At 40.0% G+C, this 25566-nt stretch overlaps 1 protein-coding gene across 1 annotated transcript in view; it reads left to right on the plus strand.

Annotated features, from left to right (window-relative positions):
- The window catches only part of NCAM2 (neural cell adhesion molecule 2), a 290517-nt gene that overhangs the window by 114905 nt on the left and 150046 nt on the right, over window positions 1-25566 (plus strand). Inside the window, exon 2 of the mRNA XM_042459409.1 lies at window positions 22359-22430. Coding sequence (XP_042315343.1) covers window positions 22359-22430 — 72 coding nt within the window. The remainder of the gene's footprint in view (window positions 1-22358; window positions 22431-25566) is intronic.

Below are 25566 nucleotides of genomic sequence, written 5' to 3' on the forward strand. Positions count from 1 at the left end.
GTTTTAGATCATGTTAACAGCTCTTGAAGATAGCAGATGCTTGATATATCAGACTATTTCTCTGCACACAAAGAGGACAATGGAATCAGAAGAAGAGAGAAGGGCTTGAGATGTCCTCTTCTACATGGTTTAACTAATACCTGAATAGGGTTTAGATTATCAAGTAATCCCTGTTTAAAGTCTATCTTGAAATTCAGTTTGAATCAAAATCCATATGGAGCTTCAGCTCACCTATCACCTATCACCCTCCTTACCTTTTTAGCTATACACTATAAATTCATTGCCACTGTTCACTTTTGTTTCTCCTGCTTCTTACCCACATGATGAAGAGCCAAGAAATGAAGGCACTCTTACAAGCATTGACTGAGATTTCCCCTGAGTACTTAGTCTCCACCAGCAACCAACTACTAAGAAGACATATATATTTTATCCCTTGCACTTCATGGAGGGTGGGGTGGAGCCACCACTTTCAGGTGGTATTTGCATGTTCTGACTGAAACTTCACCTTGGAACCGTGGCACTTGTGAAAGTGTTGAGTGAAAGTATGTTGCTCTTTTCCCTCATTCCATTGCCAGGGACAGCAGGAAATGGGCACATGTCCCCAGAGTCATGTGGTCTTCAGAAGGCCTTGAAGAAACCACTCCTAAGCCGATTCCTCTCCCCTATGCTGCACAGTAGTGTTTGACAAAAGCATCTGTTCCCCTCTTGAATGACAACATTAAAATAATGGACAAAGTGACATAAGGTGCCAAGCAGACAACCTTATAACAGTTATTCATTATCACCATTAATTAAGATTTTGACAACAGATGTCAATTTTTATATGAAATGCTATATCACATTTCCTCTTAATTTAATATGTGTGTGTGTGTGTGTTTTCATATTGTGTTCCATAGTTGATTTAAAATATTTTACCATTTTGTCAAATAAAGAAAATTAGAGAGCTTAAGTGGCTGAGGAAAAAGAAGAGAAGAAATGGTACTGGAGAATTCATTTTTGAATGCTTGAATTTTGGTAGCTTGTGTCATATATTTATGAATGTTTGACCTGATACACACAAACATATTGATGTTTAAACAAAATGTAAACTGAACAATTTATTTTCAATGCAGAATATAATGCCTAGAAGCATGTGGATTTTTCTTCTTGGTTAAAAAAAAAAAAGGGGGGGGGGGAGGTGATTGAATTAATGTAACATAATTGATTTACAGTGGTAATCTCTATTTCTGTGAATCACCAAAATATCTATTGAAGCAGTAAAGTCTGTGGGAAACAATCCACAGCAATGGGACTGTTTATTGAGGAATGCATTCAATTATTTGTCAAGGGCTTTTTTTGTTCTGAAGCTTCTTTTCATTATACATATTTGAGAGAACCAATTGAAAGGAAAAGAAAGTGAAAACAAGATATACTGAAGGTTTTTAAAAAGCAAAACTAGAAACAGAGCTTTATCGCACTGCGTTCCTTCCGTTCCGTTCTGAGGACGGAACGGAAGGAGCAGGGACGAGTGCGGAATGAGTGGGGGACGGATTTTTCTGCACGCACCCATCCCTCATTCGTTCCGTTCCCCCTCTCTTCCATTCTTAATCCGTTCCAGAGGGGGAAATTTTTGAGAACTGTTCTGAACAGTTCTCAGAAAGCGTTCCCTCTGGAACGGAATGGGCAGGGAAGAGAGGGGTAACGGAACAAGTGAGGGACGGGTGTGTGCGGTAAAATCCGTCCCCCACTCTTTTCCGTTTCCTGTCGGGCCGGGCCGAGAACCCGGTGCGATAAAGTTCACAGTGTTTATCACAAAAGGAGAAGAAAGGTTAAGTCAAAAGAGCCACAAGGAAAGAAACACAGTCAAAAGAATTTACAACACAAACAGCTCTAGAAAACATGCAGGGGTAGCTGTGCTGCTCTAGAAAAAAGAGAAAAAGAACTCAACAGTTAATAATGTCAGTTATATAGCTGTTGTTATTTTAACACTATGAATAAGAGAACTTCTAGAACCCATCCCTGCACCCCGTATCATCAACTGTCTTGCTTAGGTCTTTCAAACTCAGGATCTTAGCTTCCTTGATTGAAAAAAATAATTGGGGTGCTCTGTAATCCATTCCCAAAGGTACTGTATATACTTGACTATAAGTCAATAAATTTATGCCCAAAAATTAACACTAAAATCTTGGATTGACTTATATATGAGCCAATACAATAATACTGCTTAGAAAGGTCCTGAAAGAAGCACCATCCTGTGTGCCTTGGCAGTGATTTCTGAAAGAGCTGCCAGGCGAGAGAGAGAGAGAGAGAGAGAGAGAGAGAGAGAGAGAGCACGCACACATATGTGTAAAAGAGGTATTTCCTTCTCAATCATGTTAAAACATTATCTCCCCATACTCCTCCTCCTCTGGATCTTTCTCTTCACTGACCATTTAGGTTTGTCAGGAAGAGATGGCAGATCTATTGTTTAGAAGTCCGTTTGTCATACAGGTGTTTTGTTTCGGCTGGTTGTTGACTGGGATCAGTCAATCATATTATTTATACCTGATCCTTTTCCAAGACTGGAACATATGAAAGAAATATTTGGTGGCAGTGAATAATCTAGCCTTATATTTTGTGATCCAGATAATATTAAACTGTACTAAAACAGTCCAAAGTGCTGATTGTTTCTCCAAAGTCCTATTGATGTTTTAAATATTGGCTTTTTGTTTATCCAGAGTGAGGCTGCCCTCCAAGTGTTCCCACAGTTTCAGTTTAGAGGTGTGTAAATAAGAAACAGTCTAGATATCATTTGGTGCCAGGTGAAGTATTTGTTTGTTGGGGATGGCCCACATTTTTCTAACTGGTTTCAGTATTCTTCTTATAGTTCTGTTAGCTTGTATTGATTCATATGGCTGCTGTTCCTAAAAATATGTTCTCAATGTTTTATATGCAGGTGTCTGTGTGTTTAATTGCATTTCTTATTATTTTAATTGTATGCTGTCTTGGGATTCTTGCATTCAAGGATGGTCTATAAATAGCCTAGATAAATAAACAGCAGTAACATGAGTGTATGTACTGCAATGCAGAACACAATTATGCATTCTCATTTCTTGGTGATAAGGAATTATCTGTGAACCTGTATCCAAAGAATTATTATCTGCCTCTATACCAAATGGGCATGTACAGGTTATTATGGAGTTATATAATTATTTCAGTTATATAATCTAGCACTGGAAGAATATTGAAATATATCAGTGTTGAAAATGTTCTTGGTAAATCTTACTGGGTTGAGGAAAAAAGGATAAAATCCACAAATGGAGGAAAGAAAGGCATGATAAATAAAGCTAGATGGGAGGATATGGTACTGAAAAAGACAAAAGAAAAAAAAAAAGGGGGGGGGAGATAACCCGAAAAGCACTATGGGGATGGGAGTAATCTTAAGATTGATCGGAATCCAAAGAACTGCATGAGGTACATTGTTCATCTACCAGGCATTCCACAGATTTATAATTCATTCCCTTTTAATCCTTCTAAAAAATCTACTTAAAATGGAAGGTGAATGATGAATGATGTTTCATTATGTGTAACAAGCGATAACCAGAAGGAAAACCTGCCAGTCTCTGCAGAAGTGCTGTAGTGATTTCTTCAGAACAAAGTTGATTACCCGAATGACCACCGCAATAAAATGTTGCACAATTTAAGCTATTTTAATGCACAAAAACTTAAGAGAAAGAAAACATGTTCTGAGATACTGTCTATGCTATTCTGTTTTAGAGAATTGCTGTTAAGAGATGTGCAGATGAGCAAACTGCATGCACTATGCCATATATTCTAATAAAATATCTTTTTTATTGTTTTTATTTCTCCATATTGAGCATTTAGAAAAATGTTTGGGAGCTTAATGTTGTACAGTCAGTATGAGAGGAGAGCATCTGCTGGGCAGCTAGAAATAAGATTTTGATCAGAATGACTAACAATTCATATGATATGAGAGCATTCATAGCAGCCACCCTTAAAGTGCAAGGAGTTACATGACTATATTTTAAATATGAATGTCTTGTCTCATGCTGAAAATTGGTGCAGAACTGTTGGGATAATGAGTTCTAAACTTGCATAGATTTGTAGCTTTGGATACTTATTTTAAAATAGCTGTATTGGTCACTGAGCATGTTTTCCTTTTAAACTATTCTTTAAAATGATAAACACTACTCAACTGGGTGTTATACCTTTAGTAATCCTAGGCAGGGTACAGACCACTAGAAAGAGGCAGCCGGGAACCGCCTCTCTTTTCCGCGTAGCCGGGCCGCAGCAACCAAATTATGTGGCGTGGCTATGCAGAAAACAAAGGAGTGGTGAAAAGTGGCTCCTTTTACTGCTGCCACAAACTGCAGACGGCAGCGCAAGCACATCGCTGCTGCACGGGTCCATCTGGATGGCGCACAGCAGTGACGTCACAGCTGTGCGTGCCGTTTATACAGCACCACACAGAGATGACATCCTGGTAACGTGCTAGGGTTGCGGGGCGTCTGGAAACGGCACTGCGAGGCAACCCTAGCATGTGGCCAGGATGTGCTAAAGGGCCCGTCTGGACTGGCCCTACTGTAAATTCTAAATTCTTACAATTTCACAAAGTGTAAATTCCCATGCCCACAGATTTTATGAGGGGAGAATTCAATGTGTATCCGAAAATTCAAACATATGTTCAGAAATCTTTTGAGCAGCTGTCAGCTCATTTGTACTAACACAATTACTGTTTCTTTAAAATATTATTTTTATTTATAATTTAAAACAATATAGCAGTTAAAACATTTCTGAACCCTCCCAAAACCTGGGGCTGGGGAGGTGGGGAGAGAAAGAAGACAACTAATGTGATTTGTTTATAGGAAAACCTACATGTTAATGGCATTGTGGGAATTCTTTCTAACCGATAGCAAGATGGCTATTGCTGAGGAAAACATCTCCCAATGTTTTCTTTGTACCAACAGCCTTGCAGACAACCAGAATAATTTACTTGGGTCCTTCAGTGTTCCTTGCAAGCAAACTTGCCACCTGTGATGATCTCTTAGGGGCGATGCAGACTGGCAGTTTGGAGCAGCCTCTGGACACTCCAACCACGGTCAGCGCCCGATCCACGTGGGACTGCAGCCACCAGACAGCTTAATCTGAATGTGGGCCACCACCACAGTCCTGAGCTCAGCTGCTGGCAGGAGTAGCTTTTCACTGCTACCTTTTGTGGCAGCTTTTATGGGTTGGTGCAGGCTCAGCACGCTCTCCTTTTGGCTTTCAGTTACTTTTGGAACATCCATCTTCTGCATGTACCTCCTCCAACATAGCCTGAAGCCAGCACTTTTTGCCCATGTACTTCAGGTCTTAGTGCCTGAGAAGACAGGTGAAAATAAAGCTGCTTCGGGTCACTTTGGAGGTATGCTGTTTAAGGCACAGGACACATGGTCCCAAAGCACCGTGCTGCCACTGATTCTAGGGCTAGAGACCGCGCACTAACCACATGATCCCTAACCCTAGCATGGCATGGCAGCAGACTAATGGTAGTGTCCTGTGTACACAGGTGCTGCCATTTTGACTTAAGCGACGTGCAGCATATACACATAGCTGCACATCGCTTACATCACAAGTGTGCCGTTGGCACACTCGTGACATCCACCTGACGCTGTAAAAAACTGATTGTTCCAGGTTCTTTTTACTCTGGAAGAAGACTGCATAGTTTGGCGGCTGTAGTGTCCCTCTGGAGAGAAATAGGCCGCCTGCAGGCCACCCTTTTGTGGTGGTCTGTCCTGGGCCTAAATGATACACATATCTTAAGAGGCCAGAAGCTGTGCCAAAGATGCGCTTCAGTCCTTGGACTTGAGCGTGGCTTTGGCTCAGCTTCCAACCTATTAGGACGCATGCATCATTTAAACAGCATACCTCCAAAGTGACCTGAAGTAGCTTTATTTTGGCCTGTCTGTTCAGGCCCTTAGTCGTCTTCTTATTTCTTGACTTCAGTCTCTGTTCCAATCAATGCTTGATCCAAGGTATGGGAAAACATTAACTAGGTTTTGTTTATGTAAATCCCATGTGGCCATTATTTTTGTTTCCTTTATGTTTGGCAGTAAGCCTGCCTTCACACTTTATGCTTCAACATTCCTTATTAACTGTTACAAGTCTATAATGTTTTCTGCTAGTAGTATGATATTGTCTGTCTTAGATTGTTGATGTTCCTTCTTCCTATCTTCATTTCTCCCTCTTTTAAACCAGTCTAAACCTGCTCTTTGCATGATATTTTCTGCAAAAAGATTGAACAAATAGGGTAATAGAATGCAGCCCTGCCTGACTCCTTAGCCAGTTGTCTCTATAATAGAGGAAATTAATTAAAAATAGAAATCAACAGATAAAAATATTGCTTCTTTTTCAGCTGTTTGCATTTGCTTAAATGGAATACTACAATGAAAGCTTTTTTTCCCCAATTGCTATTCACCTAAATTTAGCTCACTCAAAGTGAGGTCTCCACTAGTTTATTATCTGTACAACACCTATTAATAAAAGTCCTAATGTGAGAGAATAAACAATATAACTGGACTATTCCATTGTTCTTTGTTCAGTGCAGCAGCAAATAAGAAAACTAAGGGGCTGTACAGATGGGTGGCATCTAGCCACCCCTTTAGTGGCCACATTGGTACTGCAGTAACTGCATGTGGCTCCTTTTTGTGCCCTCTAAAGGGTGTCATAGCCACTGTGGCATGACTTTGTGATGCCCTTTTAGCACTGCATCATCTAGATGCAGTGCGATGCCATGCGCATCATGAGGCGATGGGGTGGAATCATGGCATACAGCATGCAAACACTACACCGTGGCTCCACCTACTTTGTGCCAGCCTGTATAGTCCCAATAATGCTAAGAAAGATAGAAGGCAGCTGAAAGAGATGAAGACCACATGCCTGCAGGACCTCAGAGTCGTACATAACAGGGGGTCTTGGAGATATCTCATACATAATCGAATGAGATCAACCAAAGGCAATTAACAACAACTCATCTTAGTCACTTTGGGGCTCTACAGACTGTCCCTAAGGGGCAGCGGGAGGCTGCCCCTTTTCTGGCTGGATCAGGGCCATGGCAAGCTCACACTGCGGCCCAAATTCAGCCTCTGGAGGGTGCAAAAAGGAACCATAGCTGTGGCAGTGCAACTGTATGGTGTCCCTTTATTACTGCATTATCTGGATGCAGCGCCAGAGAAGCACCATAATGCTGTGCGCTGTCTGGAATGACGCACATCATCATGACACACTGGGGGCAGAGTCAAGGCATCCATCATCAGGATACTGTGCCCTGACTCCACCCACAGGACAGCCATTCAGGCCGGCCTGTATAGGGCCTTTTAGTCTGCTATAGCCAATGACTTCTTTTGTTTGTTTCATTTACACAAATGCCAACAATGCAATACCTTATTCTTTTCCTTATTACATATCCTTTTTTATTCCAAAACTGAAGAATTAACTACATTGATAGAAGAATCCATAGCAGAGTAATGGTTGCCAGTATTCCTAGTTAAGCAGGCTGACATACCAAAAGGTTTGTCTTTGGAAATATAGGGTATATTCATACTGCAGAATTAAAGCACCGTGACACCACTTTAACTGCCATGCCCTTATCTTTGCAGAATCCTGGGGTTTTTAGCTTGGTGATTCACCAGAACACTCTAACAGAGTAGGCTGAATCTACAAATCTACACCACACTACAAATCATAGATTTTGTATGTTAGGATTCATGGCAGTTAAAGTGGTGCCAAATTGCTTTAATTCTACAGTGTGGATACACCCAGTTATATTTTATTTCATCTTATTTCTTTCTCCCTCTCTCATTTTTTTTTAAAACTGAAAAAGCCAAGAGTATTCTGTCAACTATATAATAGATCACAACACTTTTTTTATTAGTTCATGCTTGATATGTAATCCACTTTTTTCGTCAGGCATGTCTTTTCTTCAGGCTGCAGAGAAATGTACTAAAATAATATAACTCCTAATAAGCATGACTACCTAATTCTTTAATCCTCTACATTAGTCAAAGTTCTTACAGACTATAATTCCGAATCGTACTGAATCCCCATAGGCCTTCACACTTTTGCCAGTGAAAATTACAAGCTGAGTGCCTGTGAAAATGATTGGTAAATCTACAAAATAAATAAATAAATGAATATTGATTTGAAATTAGGTGTGCATGCCTTTTTCTTCAAAGTTAAGATGTGAAAACACCGTATACATGTAGATTTTAATGTGAAATCTGTTTCATTCCCCCCCCCCCCCATTTAATTTGTAATAGAGTTGTATTCAATCTCCACTTCCATTTACAGGGGAAAAACCCATCTGTGACATATTAACTTTATATGTTGGGGATGATAGCTTGAAATTGTTTGATGCTATGTGAGAAAAGCTAGTTTGGTACAAGTCTTGATTCAGAAACCTTGCGTACATGTTCCATTTAAACTGAGTCTGGAAGTTGAACAATTATCATGTTATCAGACCATTTATGCCACTGTACAATAGTACAGTTTACAATAGTAATTTAGACAGATATACCATCCAGAGCTAACTGAAACAGAGGCATGGAAATTGAACATCAGTGCTTTAGGGATGTGGAAGGGGTTATATTTATCTTTCCCAGAGGAGATCACTTGTACCTATTGTGTCAAAAAAGAGGAGGGCATACTTAGTTGTGACAAGCTTATAGAATTCCCCCCTCCTCAGGAATACAGCTGGCACCTGCTAAAATGATTCATGCTATCGTTCTTCAACCAAACATTTTGTTGTTGATGATTATTCTGTCTATTCTGTTGCATTTGCTGCATTCCTGTTGTTGTTTTTGCTGTTGTTTAGATAGTCAGCTGACAGTCCTTGCAATAAACAATTGTAACCATCAGGAGCAAACATCAACTGATTCCTGGCACATTAAGGAAAAACTTGTTGGTCCCTCCATGTTAGATATCTGAAGAGGCACTTGTTTAAATCATAGCAGTGTGTTTTGTATTAGTATTGCATTTTCTCCTATTTTAAACCTCTTCATTATTTTCTTCTTTACCTTTTCATTAATTTTTTTCTTATCTGAATATTTTTGATTTATTGAATGTTGTAAGGTACTAGTTTGTTGAAATCTGAATTATCTCTTGCATGCTGGCCACCTGATTATAAACAAATTGTATGTAAAAGAAACAATAATATGAACGTCCCAGGTTCAGCCAATAACCACCAAGGCAATTATCTACCAAGGAGGAAAAACAATGACTGCACATGCCATGTACAGACTGAATAATAATGTGAAGGAACAGGAGTGTTAACAGAAGGTTGCAGGGGTGCTTACCACAATAGTTGACACCCCAAAGAAGGAATGCACACTCAGTGGGCCAGTAGATCCAATGGGATTGGTGTGGCTGCTGGGTGAACGGGAAAGTTTGTCAGCTCCCTTTTTTATTTGACCAGTAACTGTGCCAGACTCTGAATGGGACATTTGGAGGATCTACCACCAAGGAGTGGCTGCTGCTGGGCAGTGTGGTGTCTTCTGTTCATGGTCTAGTGGGGCTGCTTACCCAGAAGTAATATCAGACTCTGAATGAGTTGTACAGAGGCCACAACACTGCCTTCCACCACAGTGGCCTGGCCAGCCAGGGAGCAAGACAGTGAGACAGCTGGAGTGACAGAGGGAGAGTAGGGCAGTCAGCCACCACCATCCTTCACAACCCTTTCCAGGCACCTACACAGGTGACACCAATTACAGTGACACCATTGTGAAGGAAGAAACAAGGAGAAAATGTGGCTATACTAAATTTCAGAAAAGAAGGCTTTCTTTCTCTGAGTATTTCTCTGACTGAAAGTATGACTGGGCCAATTAAGAGCTGAACTAATCCATGACTTCAAAAGCTTCTTCTATATACTTACAATAAGGGATCACCAGCATAATTCAGATACTTTGTTATTTTGCTTTAAGAAAGTTACTATGTGTTCTTCTACTCACAGTGAAAGTCTGTAAGAATTAATGGGTCATAGCATAGGAACCAGCTCTATCCCCAATAGTATAAATCCATAGAAGGGTGGGCCAAATGTGCCCCACTGCCCACTACTAGCCCTCAACGACCATCAGGGGATCATTTTTCACTCTTGAATGCCCCAAAATGGCCTCTAGAGGATGTGGAGGGCATTTTTAGAGGCCACCTGCCCCTGGAGTCAAAACATTTCTTTTTTTCTTTTTTTTTTTTAAAAAGTTCTCTTGGGGGACAGGAATGTTCTCCCCCTCCCCATGGTGAGAATGTCCCATTTCTCCTAGAGGACATTTGGTTGCTGGTACAGTGAGGAGTGTGGCCCCCCAAGACCTCATGGGAGGGTAATGTGTCTTCCTAGCTTTCTACAGTTGCCTAGCCCTGCTTTACAGTATTGAGAATGTCAGGGTTTAGTGTGACTGTTAAGGCTACTATAAACTCTTTACAATACTGTAGCCACTGACTGATAATAAACAGACAATATGCCTCATCTTCTTTTAAGCTAAAAGCTTTGATATAGGTAGTTTGTAAGTGATCTCATTCATTATGCAGAGATTTCAATCTCTTCTATAGAGTTTGTTTGCAATTTGTCTTTTTAAAAAGTAGATTTACTTTTACAAAGGAGTTTATTCCATTACAGTATTTTGTTTTGGAACAAATGGCTTAGTGCAAAGCTGAAAACATGTAAAATAGAAATTTGGAGACATAAAAATGCCTCTATAATTTGATGCACATTAGATAGATGATTTTCAAGTTTTCCAGCTTTTAAATTTCCCATTATTCTAGTTCTGTACACAGTTTTGTACAGTAGTATTTTATTGGCTGCAGAGTTTTGTTTCAAAAGTGTTTAATATAAATAATATAATATACTACCTACACAGGACTGCTTGGCATTTCATAAGTATTTGTTGTTGTTGTTGTTGTTGTTGTTTTTAAAAAATAATAATTTCAAACAGAAAATTTAAATGTGACCCTTCCAGTAATCATCAACAAGCACTGGATTTAATATGCATTTCAGTTTGTGAAGGAGGGCGAGATGTGAGCAAGCAAATCCAGGTGTAGTCTGTAGGGGATGATCATCACCAGAATATCCAAAAGCCTCAACTCCTCTGTGGACAGTGCATTTGAACTAATTTGTTTAGTAATTTGGCATTGCTTGGAAGAGATCCCTAGACTGTGAGGGACAGAAGAGGGATAGGCTTTGAGTGGTTCTCTTCAAAGGAGACAGTGTTATGGCTGCAACTTCAGTGAAGATGGCATGTGTTATAGAATTTCCAAGGAACCAACTAGAATGTCATGAAACTGTCCATTTCCATAGGGCATTGTCTATTTTTTCCACCAGAAGTTAAAAAGAATTCAAAAAGCTGTGGGGGACAAATGACGTGATCAGCTTGGGGCATTTTAGTGGGGGCACTGGAGAACTGCAGGCCTACAGACCATACTGTTGTCTCTCCCTAACCTGTTAGTGTTGTTGTTTTTAACCAACATAGTGGCTTAAAGAATATAAGTGTTTAGTAAAGAACAGAAAACAATGCATTTCACCTTACTGAAGGATTTGTATAATAATGTTTGGCACAAAATAACCATAGCAACTGTGCAGGTTGCTCAGGGACATGCTTAAGTGCATCATTAAAGCATCAGCAGCCAATGTTAAGTATATTAAATGTCACTGATTTTGAAAAAAAAAATGTTAAGCATACGTGTACCTTCCTTTCTGAAATATATATTTAGTTTATAGTGCTTACAGTTGATTGTAATGGTTGGGACTTATTGTTTTACCATAAGTATGTAAAATCAAATTAAAACAACAGAATTTAAATGTACCCAATATTTTCTGGATAATTATATTCTCTTTTTTAAAATTTTAGTATTAAACTCTGGCATCACATTAGGCACATCTTTAATATCCCATGGGCTGAATGAACTTTGTATGACTTCTAGTTCAGACCCATCAAGGGAAAACAAACTTTTTATTTTAAAGTAAGGAAATAGTAAGGAAAAACTAAAAGTGTATATACAATACAGCAAAATGAAGAACACAATTCATTTATATAGTGTAGAACAATAATCGGTAAACAAGGTTAGAATCTACGTGAATTATTAGTTATCTTGATTTCATTTTAGGTTAATAAATCTAATTGCTTATATGCACAACTAATGCTCTGCACTATGTACACAATTAATGATAGCAGAATAGTTGAAAAAGTTTCCTCACTCTGAATTACATGTGAAACCTAATGCTGAACAATTAGAATGCAACAAACTTGCCTTATTAACTCATATCTCCTGAGAAAGTAGATTGCCAAATACATGAAGCACAAGAACATAACCACCTCAATAGTCTATAAAGTTTTTTTAGTTGAAAAGTAGCAGGTGTAAATCCCGGAATAGTGACACATTTGCACAATCCAGAATGTCAAAAATGGTTGCAGTATTTTACCTAATGGTGGCTGAGGAGAAAGTGATGTCTGGACCCTGCCATGGCAAGAAGCCACGTTAGGTTTCCCCCTGCCCAACAGACCATTAAAGATAAAATCTAAAGAGTTAAATGGTTAATCAAATGGCATTCAGTATTCAATTCTATTTTCTGGTATCATCATTTCCTAACAGGCAAGCAATATCTATGCTTTTTTAATCATGTAGATATGTGTCACTCATAATACCTATGTAATTAATCTTCTACATACCTATATAATTGATCTTCTACATGTAATTGATCACTTACATCTTTTTCTGTATAAATTTTCATCTGCTAATTCAAATTTACTCAAAAATGCAAGTATTGGAAGGCTTCCAGTCTTAATGTTTCCTCTATCTACAGTGTGTGTGTGTGTGTGTGTGTGTGTGTGTGTGTGTGTGTGTGCAGGGGGAGGGAATCATGTGTTGTGCCAGATGTTGTTAAGCTGAAACTTCCAGCAGTCCTAGCCAGCATAGTAGATGAGGAGGAACGTTGTTCCACATTTGGAGGGTTTCATGATTCTACTCCTCCTATTCAGTTACAAATGAATATTTACTGTATGTGCAAATATTTTGGTGTTCATGCTCTATTTACTCCCCTTCTTTTTATTCAGTTTAAATTATCTGGTAAATATTTAAAAAATAAGCTACTTGCTAAATTTTGATAGGGCTGTGTTTCTCCCTTCCAAATCTGTTTTGTGAAAATCAGAAAAAACAAGGTTACCTGATACTTAAGGCTCATTCCCACTTGTTTTTAGATCAGTTTGTGATTCACATTGATAATGGATTTGATTTAGGCCGATGTGTAATTCCCTATGGAATTGAATTATGTCCTTATTCCATGATGTTCCCTCTAGTGCAAATGAGCTTGTGCTTCAAAATGAAGGATGCTTTCAGACAGAAAGCTGAAAGGGAGGACTGTGGCCTGAAAAAGGAGGACCTGTGGTCGCTCAGTGTGGAAGCCACTAAGCCCCTGACTGCAAATGGGTGGAAGATGGCCTCCTTACCATCCCTGTGCCACTCCTGGGGGCCCTCCTCCTCACCAAAGGCTCTGCATCCAAGGCCACCACAGCTGAGCTTACCTGTGCCCCCTCAGGCAGGCCGGACTTGATGAAGGAAAATTCTAGAGGCCCGATGGCAGGATGAGGGAAGGACTTGGGCACCTCACCCCAAGGGGCGACCCTCCAATGCACCCCCTTCATTCTTAGGTTATGAATGGCAGTGCATCACATCCTGAAAGGATTCAAACACCTGATGAGTTCCCCTCCAACCAGAGGCTGGGTACCTGGTGCCCTCCAGGGTGGCAGTTCAAAGGCTCATGCCCCCTTGCCCCTTGGCGAGGCAGGAAGGCAGATGGCTCCACCTGAGCTGGAGGGAGAAAAGGAGAAAAGGAGACGGCTGCCCTGGCAAACTGCACTTCGGCCGCCCCTGCTCCTCCTCAGAACGCCTTATCGGGGAGGTCGCTGGGGCTTGGATAGTCATGGTGACCTGAGACGCTGAGCCTGCAGTGGGTGATAAGGCCCCCCAGGAGTGGTGCAGAAATGGGAGGGAGGCTGTCTTCCACCCATTTGCAGTCAAATGCTTTTTGTCTCCTCCCTGCTCCTCCTCAGAGTGCCTTATCAGGGAGGTTGATAGGGCTTCGCCAGCCACTAAATCAAATCCGCCATTCCCACTTGTGAAACATTCATCATAATAGCTTCTTTTCAAAAGAACCATTAAAAAACCTAATGTTTGAAAAGAGTGATTTATTTGCATTTTTTGTGGTTCCAAGTGAGTTTGAATGATTGAATTCACATCTAAAACCATTTCTAATGGGAACGAAGCCCATATAAAGCGACCAGGAAATTGCTGCAAATCATAGTGGGAACAAGCCCATAGTCTCTATGTTCTGTTCAGTACTTGATACTACTATGCAACACTGAAATACTAACAGCAGATGTGAATAGATAGGAATTGGGATAAACTAATTAATATCTCCCAAACATGAACCCATTGACTTGATGAATAAATAATTACTGTGCAAATTGTGACAGTAACTGTCTTTCATGCACTAGCTTCATCGGGTCATCTAATAACCTGTATTTATTTGTTAGTAGCTTCTTCAGGAATTAACATGAACAAGGTGTAAAACTTTTCTGGACAGTTTTTTCTGTTCAGTAAATTGCCATTTTAATTAAATGTCATACCTGAAATAACTGGTGAGTGAGCATTCAATAAGCTGGTAATGGCATTCTGTAACCTGGTAAAGGATATGTGATCTGTGCTATGTAAGAACTGGGCCTTTCTGTTTTTATTTAGTGTGTGTGTGTGTGTGTGTGTGTGTGTGTGTGATTTTGTGGCTGGAATGACAAAGGTTGTTCAACAACTATCACTGCACTGGTTTCCCTAAATCTTATTGGTTAGGATGTAGTGAAAGTAATTCATTTCCCCCAGTTTCTCAAACAGATGACCTTTGACTGGTAATGGGTAGTGGTAGGGACTAAACTTGTGCAGAGGGGACTTAAGGAGTAGGTCTGGCATAACATTATCATTCTTGGTATAGTCATTATTGCCATTTTTTTCTTTGAGTCTCAGGGATGCTGTAGAGTGATTTAAAACTATCACTGTTTTACAATCTTTGTTTTACAATCATTGTGCCAGTTATCATTGTGATTTGCTAGCATGCCTTGAAGAAGGGTTTTGAGTTTGTTTGAAGTGCATAGATTCCATGTCTGTACCCAAATCAGAATGGTGTAACTGTGGCTTGGAATATGCCACACATTAAAAACAGTATAAAAGTTCCAAACCTGTTTTGTTCTTTAGCAGTGACTTCTCAAGAATTTCTAAATGCATAGTGAGTCACCAAAGTCCCAGATGAACTAGCATCTAATAAAACTTTAGTATCACAACCTTGAATGATAATGTGGCAGACAATCCTGTCAGGAAATAGGTGTACATGTGGAAAACAACATGTACAGTAAACAGAGGATATGTCTTCCTCTAGACAATGAGCTTGAAGACCTTTTTCTCTGCTTCAACTTTGAATATTAGCATTTGGTGAAAACTCCTCTGTAACTCCCCCCCCCTCCAAAAAATGTGTCTTTTGTTGGACAATTGACTTTTGGGGGCTATAATCAATTGTTACCTTGAAAATATATAGAATCTTAGAATCACAGAGTTGGAAGAGACTCCAAGGGCCATCCAGTCCAACCCCCTGCCATGCAGGAAATCCAGATCAAAGCATCCCCGACAGATGCCCATTCAGCCTCTGTTTGAAGACTTCCAAGGAAGGAGACTCCACTACAAACCAAGGGAGTTTGTTCCACTGTCAAACAGCCTTTACTGTCAGGAAGTTCCTCCTAATGTTGAGGTGGAATCTCTTTTCTTGCAGTTTCCATCCATTGTTCCGCGTTCTAGTCTCTGGAACAGCAGAAAACAAACTTGTTCCCTCCTCAATATGACATCTCTTCAAATACTTAAACATGGCTATCATATCACCTCTTAACCTTCTTTTCTCGCAAAAAAATTTGCTCATTTTTTAACAAATGTTAGTATAAATGCATGTTTCTGAGGCTTCTATAGACAATAGCCCCCCTTGCCCCCCCTTGTCCCCCCCCGCCCCCCGCCTGCCCCCCTTGCCCCCGCTTGCTCCCCCTGCCCCCTTGCTCCCCCTTGGCCCCGCTTGCCCCCGCCATGGGCCTCTCGCACGAGCGGCCCAAGGCCCTGCGCCCTCGCCATGGGCCTCTCGCGCGAGAGGTCCTGCCGCCGATTGCTCCGCACCGGCGGCAATCAGCAGCAGGACCAGGCTGGGGCTGGTCCCATGGCCTCGCCGGGCTGGATCCAGCCCACGGGCCAGGGGTTGCCGACCCCTGATCTAGACACTATACTTTTATTGATGCAGCCTAAAATTGCATTGGCCTTTTTAGCTGCCGCATCACACAGTTGACTCATGTTCAACTTGTGGTCTACTTGGACTCCTAAATCCCTTTCACACATAGTTTCATTCAGCCAGATTTCTCCCATCCTATATCTGTGCATTTTATTTTTCTGCTCTAAGTGCAGTACCTTGCATTTATCCATGTTGAATTTCATTTTGTTAGCTTTGTCCCAGTTTTCTTCTCTGTTCAGGTCACTTTGAATCTTGATCTTGTCCTCTGGGGTATTAGCTACTCTTCCTAATTTGGTGTCATCTGCAAATTTGATAAGTGTGCCCCCCCCCAATTCTTTCATCCAAGTCATTGATAAAGATGTTAAATAGCACTGGACCCAGGACAGACCCCTGTGGGACCCCACTGTTCACTTCTCTCCAGGATGAAAAGGAGCCATGGTTGAGCACCCTTTGGGTTCTGCCAGTCAACCAATTACAAATCCATGTAACAGTTACTTTGTCTAGCCCACATTCTACAAGCTTGTTTGCAAGAATATCATGGAGGAACTTTGTCAAAGGCCTTACTGAAATCAAGATATACTATATCTACAGCATTCCCTTCATCTAGCAAGCTGGTAATTCTATTAAAGAAAGAGATCAGGTTATCTGAAACCCATGTTGACTTTTTGTGATTATGGCATGGCCTTCTAGATGTTCACAGACTCCCTGTTTAATGATCTGCTCCAGAATCTTTCATGGTATAGATGTCAGACTAACTGGATGGTAATTGTTTAGATCCTCTTTTTTCCCGTTTTTGAAGATGGGGACGTTTGCCCTCCACCAGTCTGCTGGGACTTCTCCTGTTCTCCAAGAGTTCTCAAAGATTATTACCAATGGTTCCAATATTATATTTGCCAGTTCTTTTAATACCCTTAGATGTAGTTCATCTGGTCCTGGAGACTTATATTCATTTAGGTTAAACAGGTATTCCTGTACTATCTCTTTACTTATTCTGTGCTGAAATTCCCCTATTCTGTCCTCTGCTCCATTATCCTCAGGCTGAGCACCCTTTGCCTTTTCTGAGAAGACTGAAGCAAAAAATGTGTTGAGTAATTCTGCCTTTTCTCTGTCCTCTGTTAGCATTTTGCCATTTTCTGCATGCAGTGGCTCTACCATTTCCTTCTTTTTCCTTTTGCTTCGGACATATCCAAAAAAAAAAAAAAAAAACCATTTTATTGTTCTTAATCTCTCTAGCAAGCCTTAGTTAATTGTGCGCTTTAGCTTTTCTGACTTTACCCCTTCACATGCTCACTATTTGTTTGAATTCCTCTTTGGTGATTTCCCAATTTTTCCATTTTTTTATACATGTCCCATTTAAAACGTACCTGAGTTGAAAGTTCCTTAGGCCTGTTACAGACAGCCAAAATAAAGCTTCTTCGAGTCACAGTGGAGGTATGGTGTTTCAATGATGCATGCGTCCTAAGAGTCCAGAAGTCGCACCAAAGCCACGCTCCAGCCTTAAGGAATGGAACATGGCTTTAGTATGGCTTCTAGACTCTTAGAACGCATGCATCATTGAAACACCATACCTCCACTGTGACTCGAAGCAGCTTTATTTTGGCTGTCTGTAACAGGCCACAGTCATCCATCCTGGTTTCTTGACCCATCTCCCAGTTTTCTTCCTCATTGGAACTGTTTGAAATTGTGCCTTCAGTATCTCCTTTTTAAGAAACTCCCATTCGTCTTTAACTCCCTTCTCTTTTACTATTGCTGACCATGGGATCACCCCCAGTATTTCTTTGAGTTTACTAAAATCAGCTTTCCTAAAGTCTAGAATGTGTGTCTGACTATTCCTGGCTTCTCCTTTCCACTGTATAACAAACTCCAGGAGTGCATGATCACTCCCACCTAAGGATCCCACCACTTGCACTACATTTACTAGGTCATCCCTGTTGGTTAGGATCAGATCCAAAATAGCTGATGCCCTTGTTGCCTCTTCCACCTTTTGGACAATGAAATTGTCTGCAAGGCAAGTGAGGGATTTGCTAGACCTTGAGGATTTGGCTGAGTTTGACTTCCAGCAGATATCAGGATAGTTGAAGTCACCCATCACTACTACATCTCTCCTTTCTGAATATGAAGTCATCTGTTCTAGAAAGGCGTCATCCAATTCCTCCAGCTGACCTGGGGGTCTGTAGTAGACTCCCATAATAATATCCCTGTTGTTTCCCTCCCCTTTAATTTTTATCCAGATGCTCTCCACCTGGCTGCCAGTACTGATGTCTTGGATCTCTTCACTGGTGTAAATGTCCCTGACATATAAGGCTATTCCTCCTCCTTTCCTGTTTGGCTTGTTTCTTTTGAAAAGGTTATACCCCTTTATTTCTACATTCCAATCATGAGGCTCATCCCACCAGGTTTCTGTGAGTTCTATTATATCATATTTGCTTTGTTGTGCTAGGAGTTCAAGCTCATCTTGCTTATTTCCCATGCTTTGTGCATTAGTGTAGAGACATAGAAGACCATGTATCCATTTGACTTGCTGCCTGTGCAAGGTTTTTTGCCTCCCAATTTTGGGTCCTTGCACTGTTTGCTTTGTTCCCTCTGTGTCAATTTGACTATTTTCTCCAGCCCTTTTGCCTTCCAGAATACTGTCTCCCTCCCCCACATAACTCAGTTTAAAGCCCTCCTGATCAATTTTTTGAGACTATTGGCAAAAACAGTTTTGCCAACTGGTGTGAGATGCAACCCATCCCTTGCCTGAAGTCCCTCCTCATGGAACCGCAGCCCATGGTCCAAGAATCCAAACCGTTCTTAGCGGTACCATCTATGGAGCCAGTTATTTACATCTGCTATTTTTTTCTCCCTTCCTGGACCATGACCTTCAACTGGGAGGAGAGACGAGATGACAACTTGTGCATCCATCTCTTTCAACTTCTTACCCAAAGTCTCATAATCCCTATGATATTCTGAAGGCTGTGCCTTGCAGTAACAGCTGATTTATTTTGGAAAGTTTCTTCCATGTAGCAAGACCACTGGGTATGTCTTTCTGAACTTACATTTGCATGAATAGTGTTCAAAATGCCCAGCCATCCAGGTTTCTTTTAAACTTTATCTGCAGAATTTAGTTGAAGAACACACTTTAATAATCATACAAAGTAGAAAAAAGTGTTATAATATTCACCAGTAATTTATCCTATATGTTAGTATGCTTGCAAAGAAAGATACTGTTTTTGTATAATTTAAGTACAGTCAGCCCTCCTTATCCATGGATTTTTTTCTCCACGAATTCAAGCATCCGCAGCTTTAAAATGCTTTAAAAACATATAAATTCCAGAAATAAAACCTTGATTTTTCCATTTTATATATTTTCTATGTATTGAATTGAATGGGACTCGAGCATCCATGGATTTTGTTATCCATGGGAGGTTCTTGAACCAAACCCCAGAGGATAACAAGGGCCCACTGTACTTATTAAGAGCTAGCTTGCTTTTCCTTAATCATTATTGTAAATTTGAAACATTTGAATGCAAAATGTAGCCAAACTTTCTTTTCTGGAATGTGATATTTTTTTTTCAGATAAATAATGAAACAATGTTAACTTTCAAAACAGTGTTCCATCTTAGCCCCCATGCACATAAATAAAGGCCTCTGTATATGAAATTCAGGAAAGATAGGGAATATGTTGAAGGCAGGCTCAAATAATCAAAGGGCCGAAACATACAGCCTGGTAAATCTGGCTTCTAGCTGTCTTAGGAGCATGGTGTTTAGACATGCAATGCCCCCGAGTCGCCCAGAAGCCCCATTGGTGATTACACGCCATCAGACCTGTGGGTCACTTGGGGGCATGGCGTTCAGATTCCACTCACTCCAGAGCCAGCGAAAAGCTGGCCCTAGAGGCAAAGGGTCATCTTTTTCTGCTCCAAATACAAGCGTACTTTTTCCACTCCTATTTGGGACAGATGCTGGCTGAATTGGGGCTGTGTCATGCAGTTGCCACAGCCTCAATCTGGCTCTCAGGAGTGATGTCACGCTGCCCCTTTGGGGCTGTCTGTTTCACCCCAAATTGGGAATAATTCTTCTACAGTATTTTGTGTAGACAACAATTCTTTGCCCAAGAACTACAAAAAATGGTTACTCCCACATCATGTAGGACTGTACTTGTGAAATATGAGATGGGTACTATGACTGAAGAGACTGAACAGCTTAATATGGAATCTATGTGAGTAGAAATGCAAATATTTTCATTGACAAGAAATCCTATTTATAGCATGCTAGCAAAAATGGCTCCTAATCCTTTCATTAAAAAGTGTTTATGGTTACTACTAGAATTATGTAAGAGGAGCTGGTGTTTGTTGCAGTAAAAGCAAGAGTCTGTAGTGTCTCAAAGATTAAACCATTTTTATCTAGCAGAAGCTTTCTGGACTTCAGCCCACCATCATTTGTCTGATAAGTGTTTTGCCATTATGTTTTTATAGTTCCATAAGAAGACTCCTGTGTGTCTTCCCAAACTGCCTTTCCACTACATGTAAATGTGGGTGAACTAATTGGTTGCCAACACTAAAACAATGTCCTTCATCAAAGTGTGGATCTGTCACTAGCATAAGTATAACAAACAGGAAAAACAATTATTTTAAAAATTGTGATTGTCATTCAGAAGAAAACAATGTTCCAGTTGTTTTTTCTTCTCTGTAAATTTGATAAGAAATACATAAGGCAGCATAACAATTTATACCCACCTCCAATCCATTTACTTCTATGTTTAATTTCCTTCCCCCAACTTGTGTTTGTTGGTCTGTGGATTTTGGCAGTTAATCCAGCTCCTTTGTGAACAGTGGGAATGGTGTTGGGGGTATAGGAGAGAAATCTTGTTTTGTGAGTGAAATCTTAGTGACTGAGAGAGGGGGAACATAGAATAGAGTTTTCAGATGCACAAGAACTGTATGTTTGGGTGCCTTCTTGAGTGCTTGTGACTAAGCCATGACCGATACATCAACATTTCATACAAAGTCAGTTCCTGTTTTCTTTTAACAAACTGGCCTGCATAGCTGTGTATGGAAAACACTGGCTGTGCTTCTGAAGTTAGAAGTATAATATGAGATCTACTGTGTTTTGGATTTGCTAGACTCAATTGTCACCTGTGCTCCAAAGTTTTCAAAGAGGGATTTCAGTGGCTATTCCAAGCATGAGCTTGCCAACTTCCCTGCAGTCAAACAGTCAAAAATAGTTAGACTCTTTCCCCTCTCAAGTTTTTCATTGTTCTTTTCTTTTCTTCTCTTTCTCTCTCCCTTTCTTTTTTTTTTCATGCCTTATTTCTAGACCCTTGTTCTTTTTTCTTAAATTTCTAATCACTATTTTTTTTTTAAAATTAAACTATGCTGCACCATTTAACTATGCTGGATTTCAACCGATCACAGTCTAGCTTTTTGAACATTATTTGGCCTGAAAAGAAGTTTTAAACCAATAAACAAATGCCTTTTGAATAAACATGTACGACCTATAGAGCAAACCTATATTTGTGCTTCCAAGGTCAAATGAATTATTTGATCTTTTCTTTGAAAAAATGGAGTGTGTAAAAGAACTATCATGTCATCTCCCCTTAATTTACAGTCTTTAATATTTTACTCTGATATGTAAAAATAGATGAGTAAATAGCTCTAGTGAAATTATTAATTATGTGATACAAGCAACAATACAGCACTGTGCTCCCAGATAGATGTATGTAGGATTGTACTCAAATGCAAAGATGTTTTGACAGATAGATTGATATTCCTGCAAAATATGCATAGTTAAGTGCTTGAAGGTTGTCTAGGTCTGGAATAGGAAAAGCAAGAATTCAATTCTCTTACTCATATGGGCCACAGAACTCCTAGTCTCTGAAGTCTGCTACCCAGTTGTTGTTTAAAGTACTGTAACTATTCCAAGAGGTCATATGGTTTCTTTCAAATAGGATTTTAGTTTAGAAAGAAAAGATTATATGTATGGGTTTAATGTATGGTGTTTGGTTTTTTTCTTCTTCTTAAATGGTGCACACAAAGTTCTAAATATTGTTCTTTTTTGTGTTTTGCAGCACTTCAAGTATCAATTTCTCTCAGCAAGGTAGAAGTCAGTGTTGGCGTATCCAAGTTCTTCACATGTACAGGTATGCATTGTTACATAACTTCAGCATATTTTTTTTAAAAAAAACTGTCCTGGATGTATTACTTCTTTGTCCACTTGATAATAAAGAACCGTATTCATTTGAATGAAAAAAAAAGGTACTGTGCATCATGCTGTTTCTTTCAAAAGCCTTATTAAAATGACTTGAAATCAGGGAAGGCTGAAATTTGACTGTCTCTGGCCTGTTACAGACAACCAAAATAAAGCTGCTTCGAGTCACAGTGGAGGTATGGTGTTTCAATGATGCATGCATCCTAAGAGTCCAGAAGTCGCACCAAAGCCACGCTCCAGCCCTAAGGACTGGAGTGTGGCTTTGGTGTGGCTTCTGGACTCTTAGGACACATGCATCATTGAAACACCATACCTCCACTGTGACTCGAAGCAGCTTTATTTTGGCTGTCTGTAACAGGCCACTGCCTATCAGGAGATGAGTATTATTTGAACTTAAAATATACATCTTCTGATAGGGAATAAATGATGAAGGGTATCATCTACTGGGAAATTTTCCCTCAGATGTTACAGTGAAATTATGCTGAAACTGTGTAATGAGAATTTCCAGTGATATGGTTCTGATTTTTTCATCCTGATTATCACATCTTCTAATGCTCAAGTCATTATTTGTGCTGGATCAATTAGATATTTTTTTTAAAAAAGTGTGAACTGATTTTGTGTGACTCATCATGAGGACAGTGATGGATTAACAATCTGGCATTTATTGATGGAACGCTTCTGAAATAAATTTCAGTGTTTCATCAGAAGAGAACAATAATTAACAATGGCATGTTTGTCTCATTTCAGTTTTGTTAACTGAAACAAATAAATCTTAGTTCATGTTGATGAATGAGGTAGCATGGCTTCCTAAACTGTCATAGTAAAGAATATGTTTATGCTTCCAAATCATGAAGGAGAACCATATCATATGGTTATTTTGTTATTAATAACAATTAATGTTGTTTTTATATGTTGACATTTTATACAATTCCTGTATTATAATAAAATTTGGGGGGGACTTAATAACCTCTGTACAATCATGCACTGAAGGATAGAAGACATAATTAGCCTATTTAATTGAAAAGGGTATTAAAAACCTGTTAGTAAAGAAGAAAATGATTTGCTTTGTTTTTTCCAGACAGTTTTTGGAGAAATTCCATTGTTTTGTGTGTGTGTGTGGGGGGGGTGAATACAAAAATAGCAAAGCAAGTTTAAACTACATTGTAATCAGAGTTACTTCTCAGAAACTACATCTGATGTATTACATCAAAAACAGTTTGTTTTCTTCTTCACATAATTCCTCACTGATTTTGGTTGACTATTTGAAAAAATTGGGAGAAGTAGCTAATACCCCAAAGGACAGGATTAAAATTCAAAATGACCGTAATGCATTAGAAAGCTGGGTCAAAACTAACACAATGAATTTCAACAGTGAGAAATTTAAAGTACTGCACTTAGGCAGAAAAAAATGAAATGCATAGTTACAGGATGGGAAACACCTGGCTTGACAGCATTAGGTTCCTTAGGTCTGGGGAGGGAAATTTGTCCACCACTCCTTGGAGGAGTCACACTTCCCCTGAAGGATGAAGTTTGCAGTTTGGGAGTACTTCTGGATCCGTCTCTACGTTTGTCATCTCAAGTGGATGTGACGGCCAGAAGTGCTGGGTACCAACTTGAGTTGATATGCCAACTGCGACCCTACCTTGACTGAAAGGACCTTGAAGCTGTAGTACACGCTCTGGTAATCTCTTGTCTTGATTTCTGTAACACGCTCTACATGGGGCTACCTTTGTATCATTCGAAAGCTTCAATTAGTAAAAAATGCGGCAGCCAGGATGGTCACTAACTCATTGAGATTTGACCACCTAACACCCATTTTGAAAGATCTACACTGGCTCCCAATTAGCTTCCGGGCACAGTACAAGGTGTTGGTTGTTATCTTTAAAGCCCTACATGGCTTGGGTCCGGGTTACTTACGGGACTGCATCTCTCTATACAATCCGCCCTGCACTCTTAGAACAAGTGGGAAGAACTTGTTGGAGACACCAGCATCCAAACATGTGTATACTTCCCTAAAGGCATTCAGTATAGCTGCCCCCAGACTTTGGAATGGTCTCCCAGAGGAGACTCACCTTGTCACATCCCTAGAAACCTTTAAGAAGGCGATAAAGGCAGAACTCTTTCGCCGTGCTTGTCCTCCTGACCTTTTATGAAGATATAAGCCCAGCCTCCCAACTCACCCCCACTCCGTGACTGATTGCTGTTATGGTTTTAGCTCCTTATGTTTTATATTTTTATGCTTTTATTCTTCTAATTGTGGTATTATTATTATTATTATTATTATTATTATTATTATTATTATGTGTGAAAGGGATCTAGGCATTCTAGTAGACTACAAGTTGAACATGAGTAGACTACAAGTTGAACATGAGTGTGATGTGGCAGCTAAAAAAGTCAATGTGATTTCAGGTCAATAGAAGTATAGTGCCTAGATCAAGGAATGTAATAGTACCACTCTGTTCTACTTTGGTCAGGCCTCACCTGGAATACTGTGTCCAGTTCTGGGCACCACAATTCAAAAAGGATGTTGAGAAGTTGGATCATGTCCAGAGGACGGTGACCAAAATGGTGAAGGGTCTGGAAACCATGTCTTCTGAGGAGAGACTTAGGGAGCTGGGAATATTTAGCCTGGGGAAGAGAAGGTTAAGAGGTGATATGATAGCCCTGTTTAAATATTTGAAGGGATGCCATATTAAGGATAGAGCATGTTTGTGTTCTGCTGCTCCAGAGAGTAAGACCCAATGCAACAGATTCAAACTACAGGAAAAGAGATTTCACCGCAACATTAGGAAGAATGTCCTGACAGTAAGAGCTCTTTGACAGTGGAACACACTTCTTTGGAGTGTAGTGTATTCTCCTTCTTTGAAGATTTTTAAGCAGAGGCTGGATAGCCATGTGTCAGGGGTGCTTTGAATGTGAGTTCCTGCATGGCAGGGGGGTTGGACTGGATACCTCTTCTGGTCTCTTCTGACTCTATGATTCTACGATTCTATGCAGTGATTCACAAGGGCATTTACAGTGACATTGTGTAGACTGTGGATGTCATTCACAAAAGCTAATTTCTAGAA

This window comes from Sceloporus undulatus, chromosome 3 (genome assembly GCF_019175285.1).
Source record: "Sceloporus undulatus isolate JIND9_A2432 ecotype Alabama chromosome 3, SceUnd_v1.1, whole genome shotgun sequence".
NCBI classification, from domain to species: Eukaryota; Metazoa; Chordata; class Lepidosauria; order Squamata; family Phrynosomatidae; genus Sceloporus; species Sceloporus undulatus.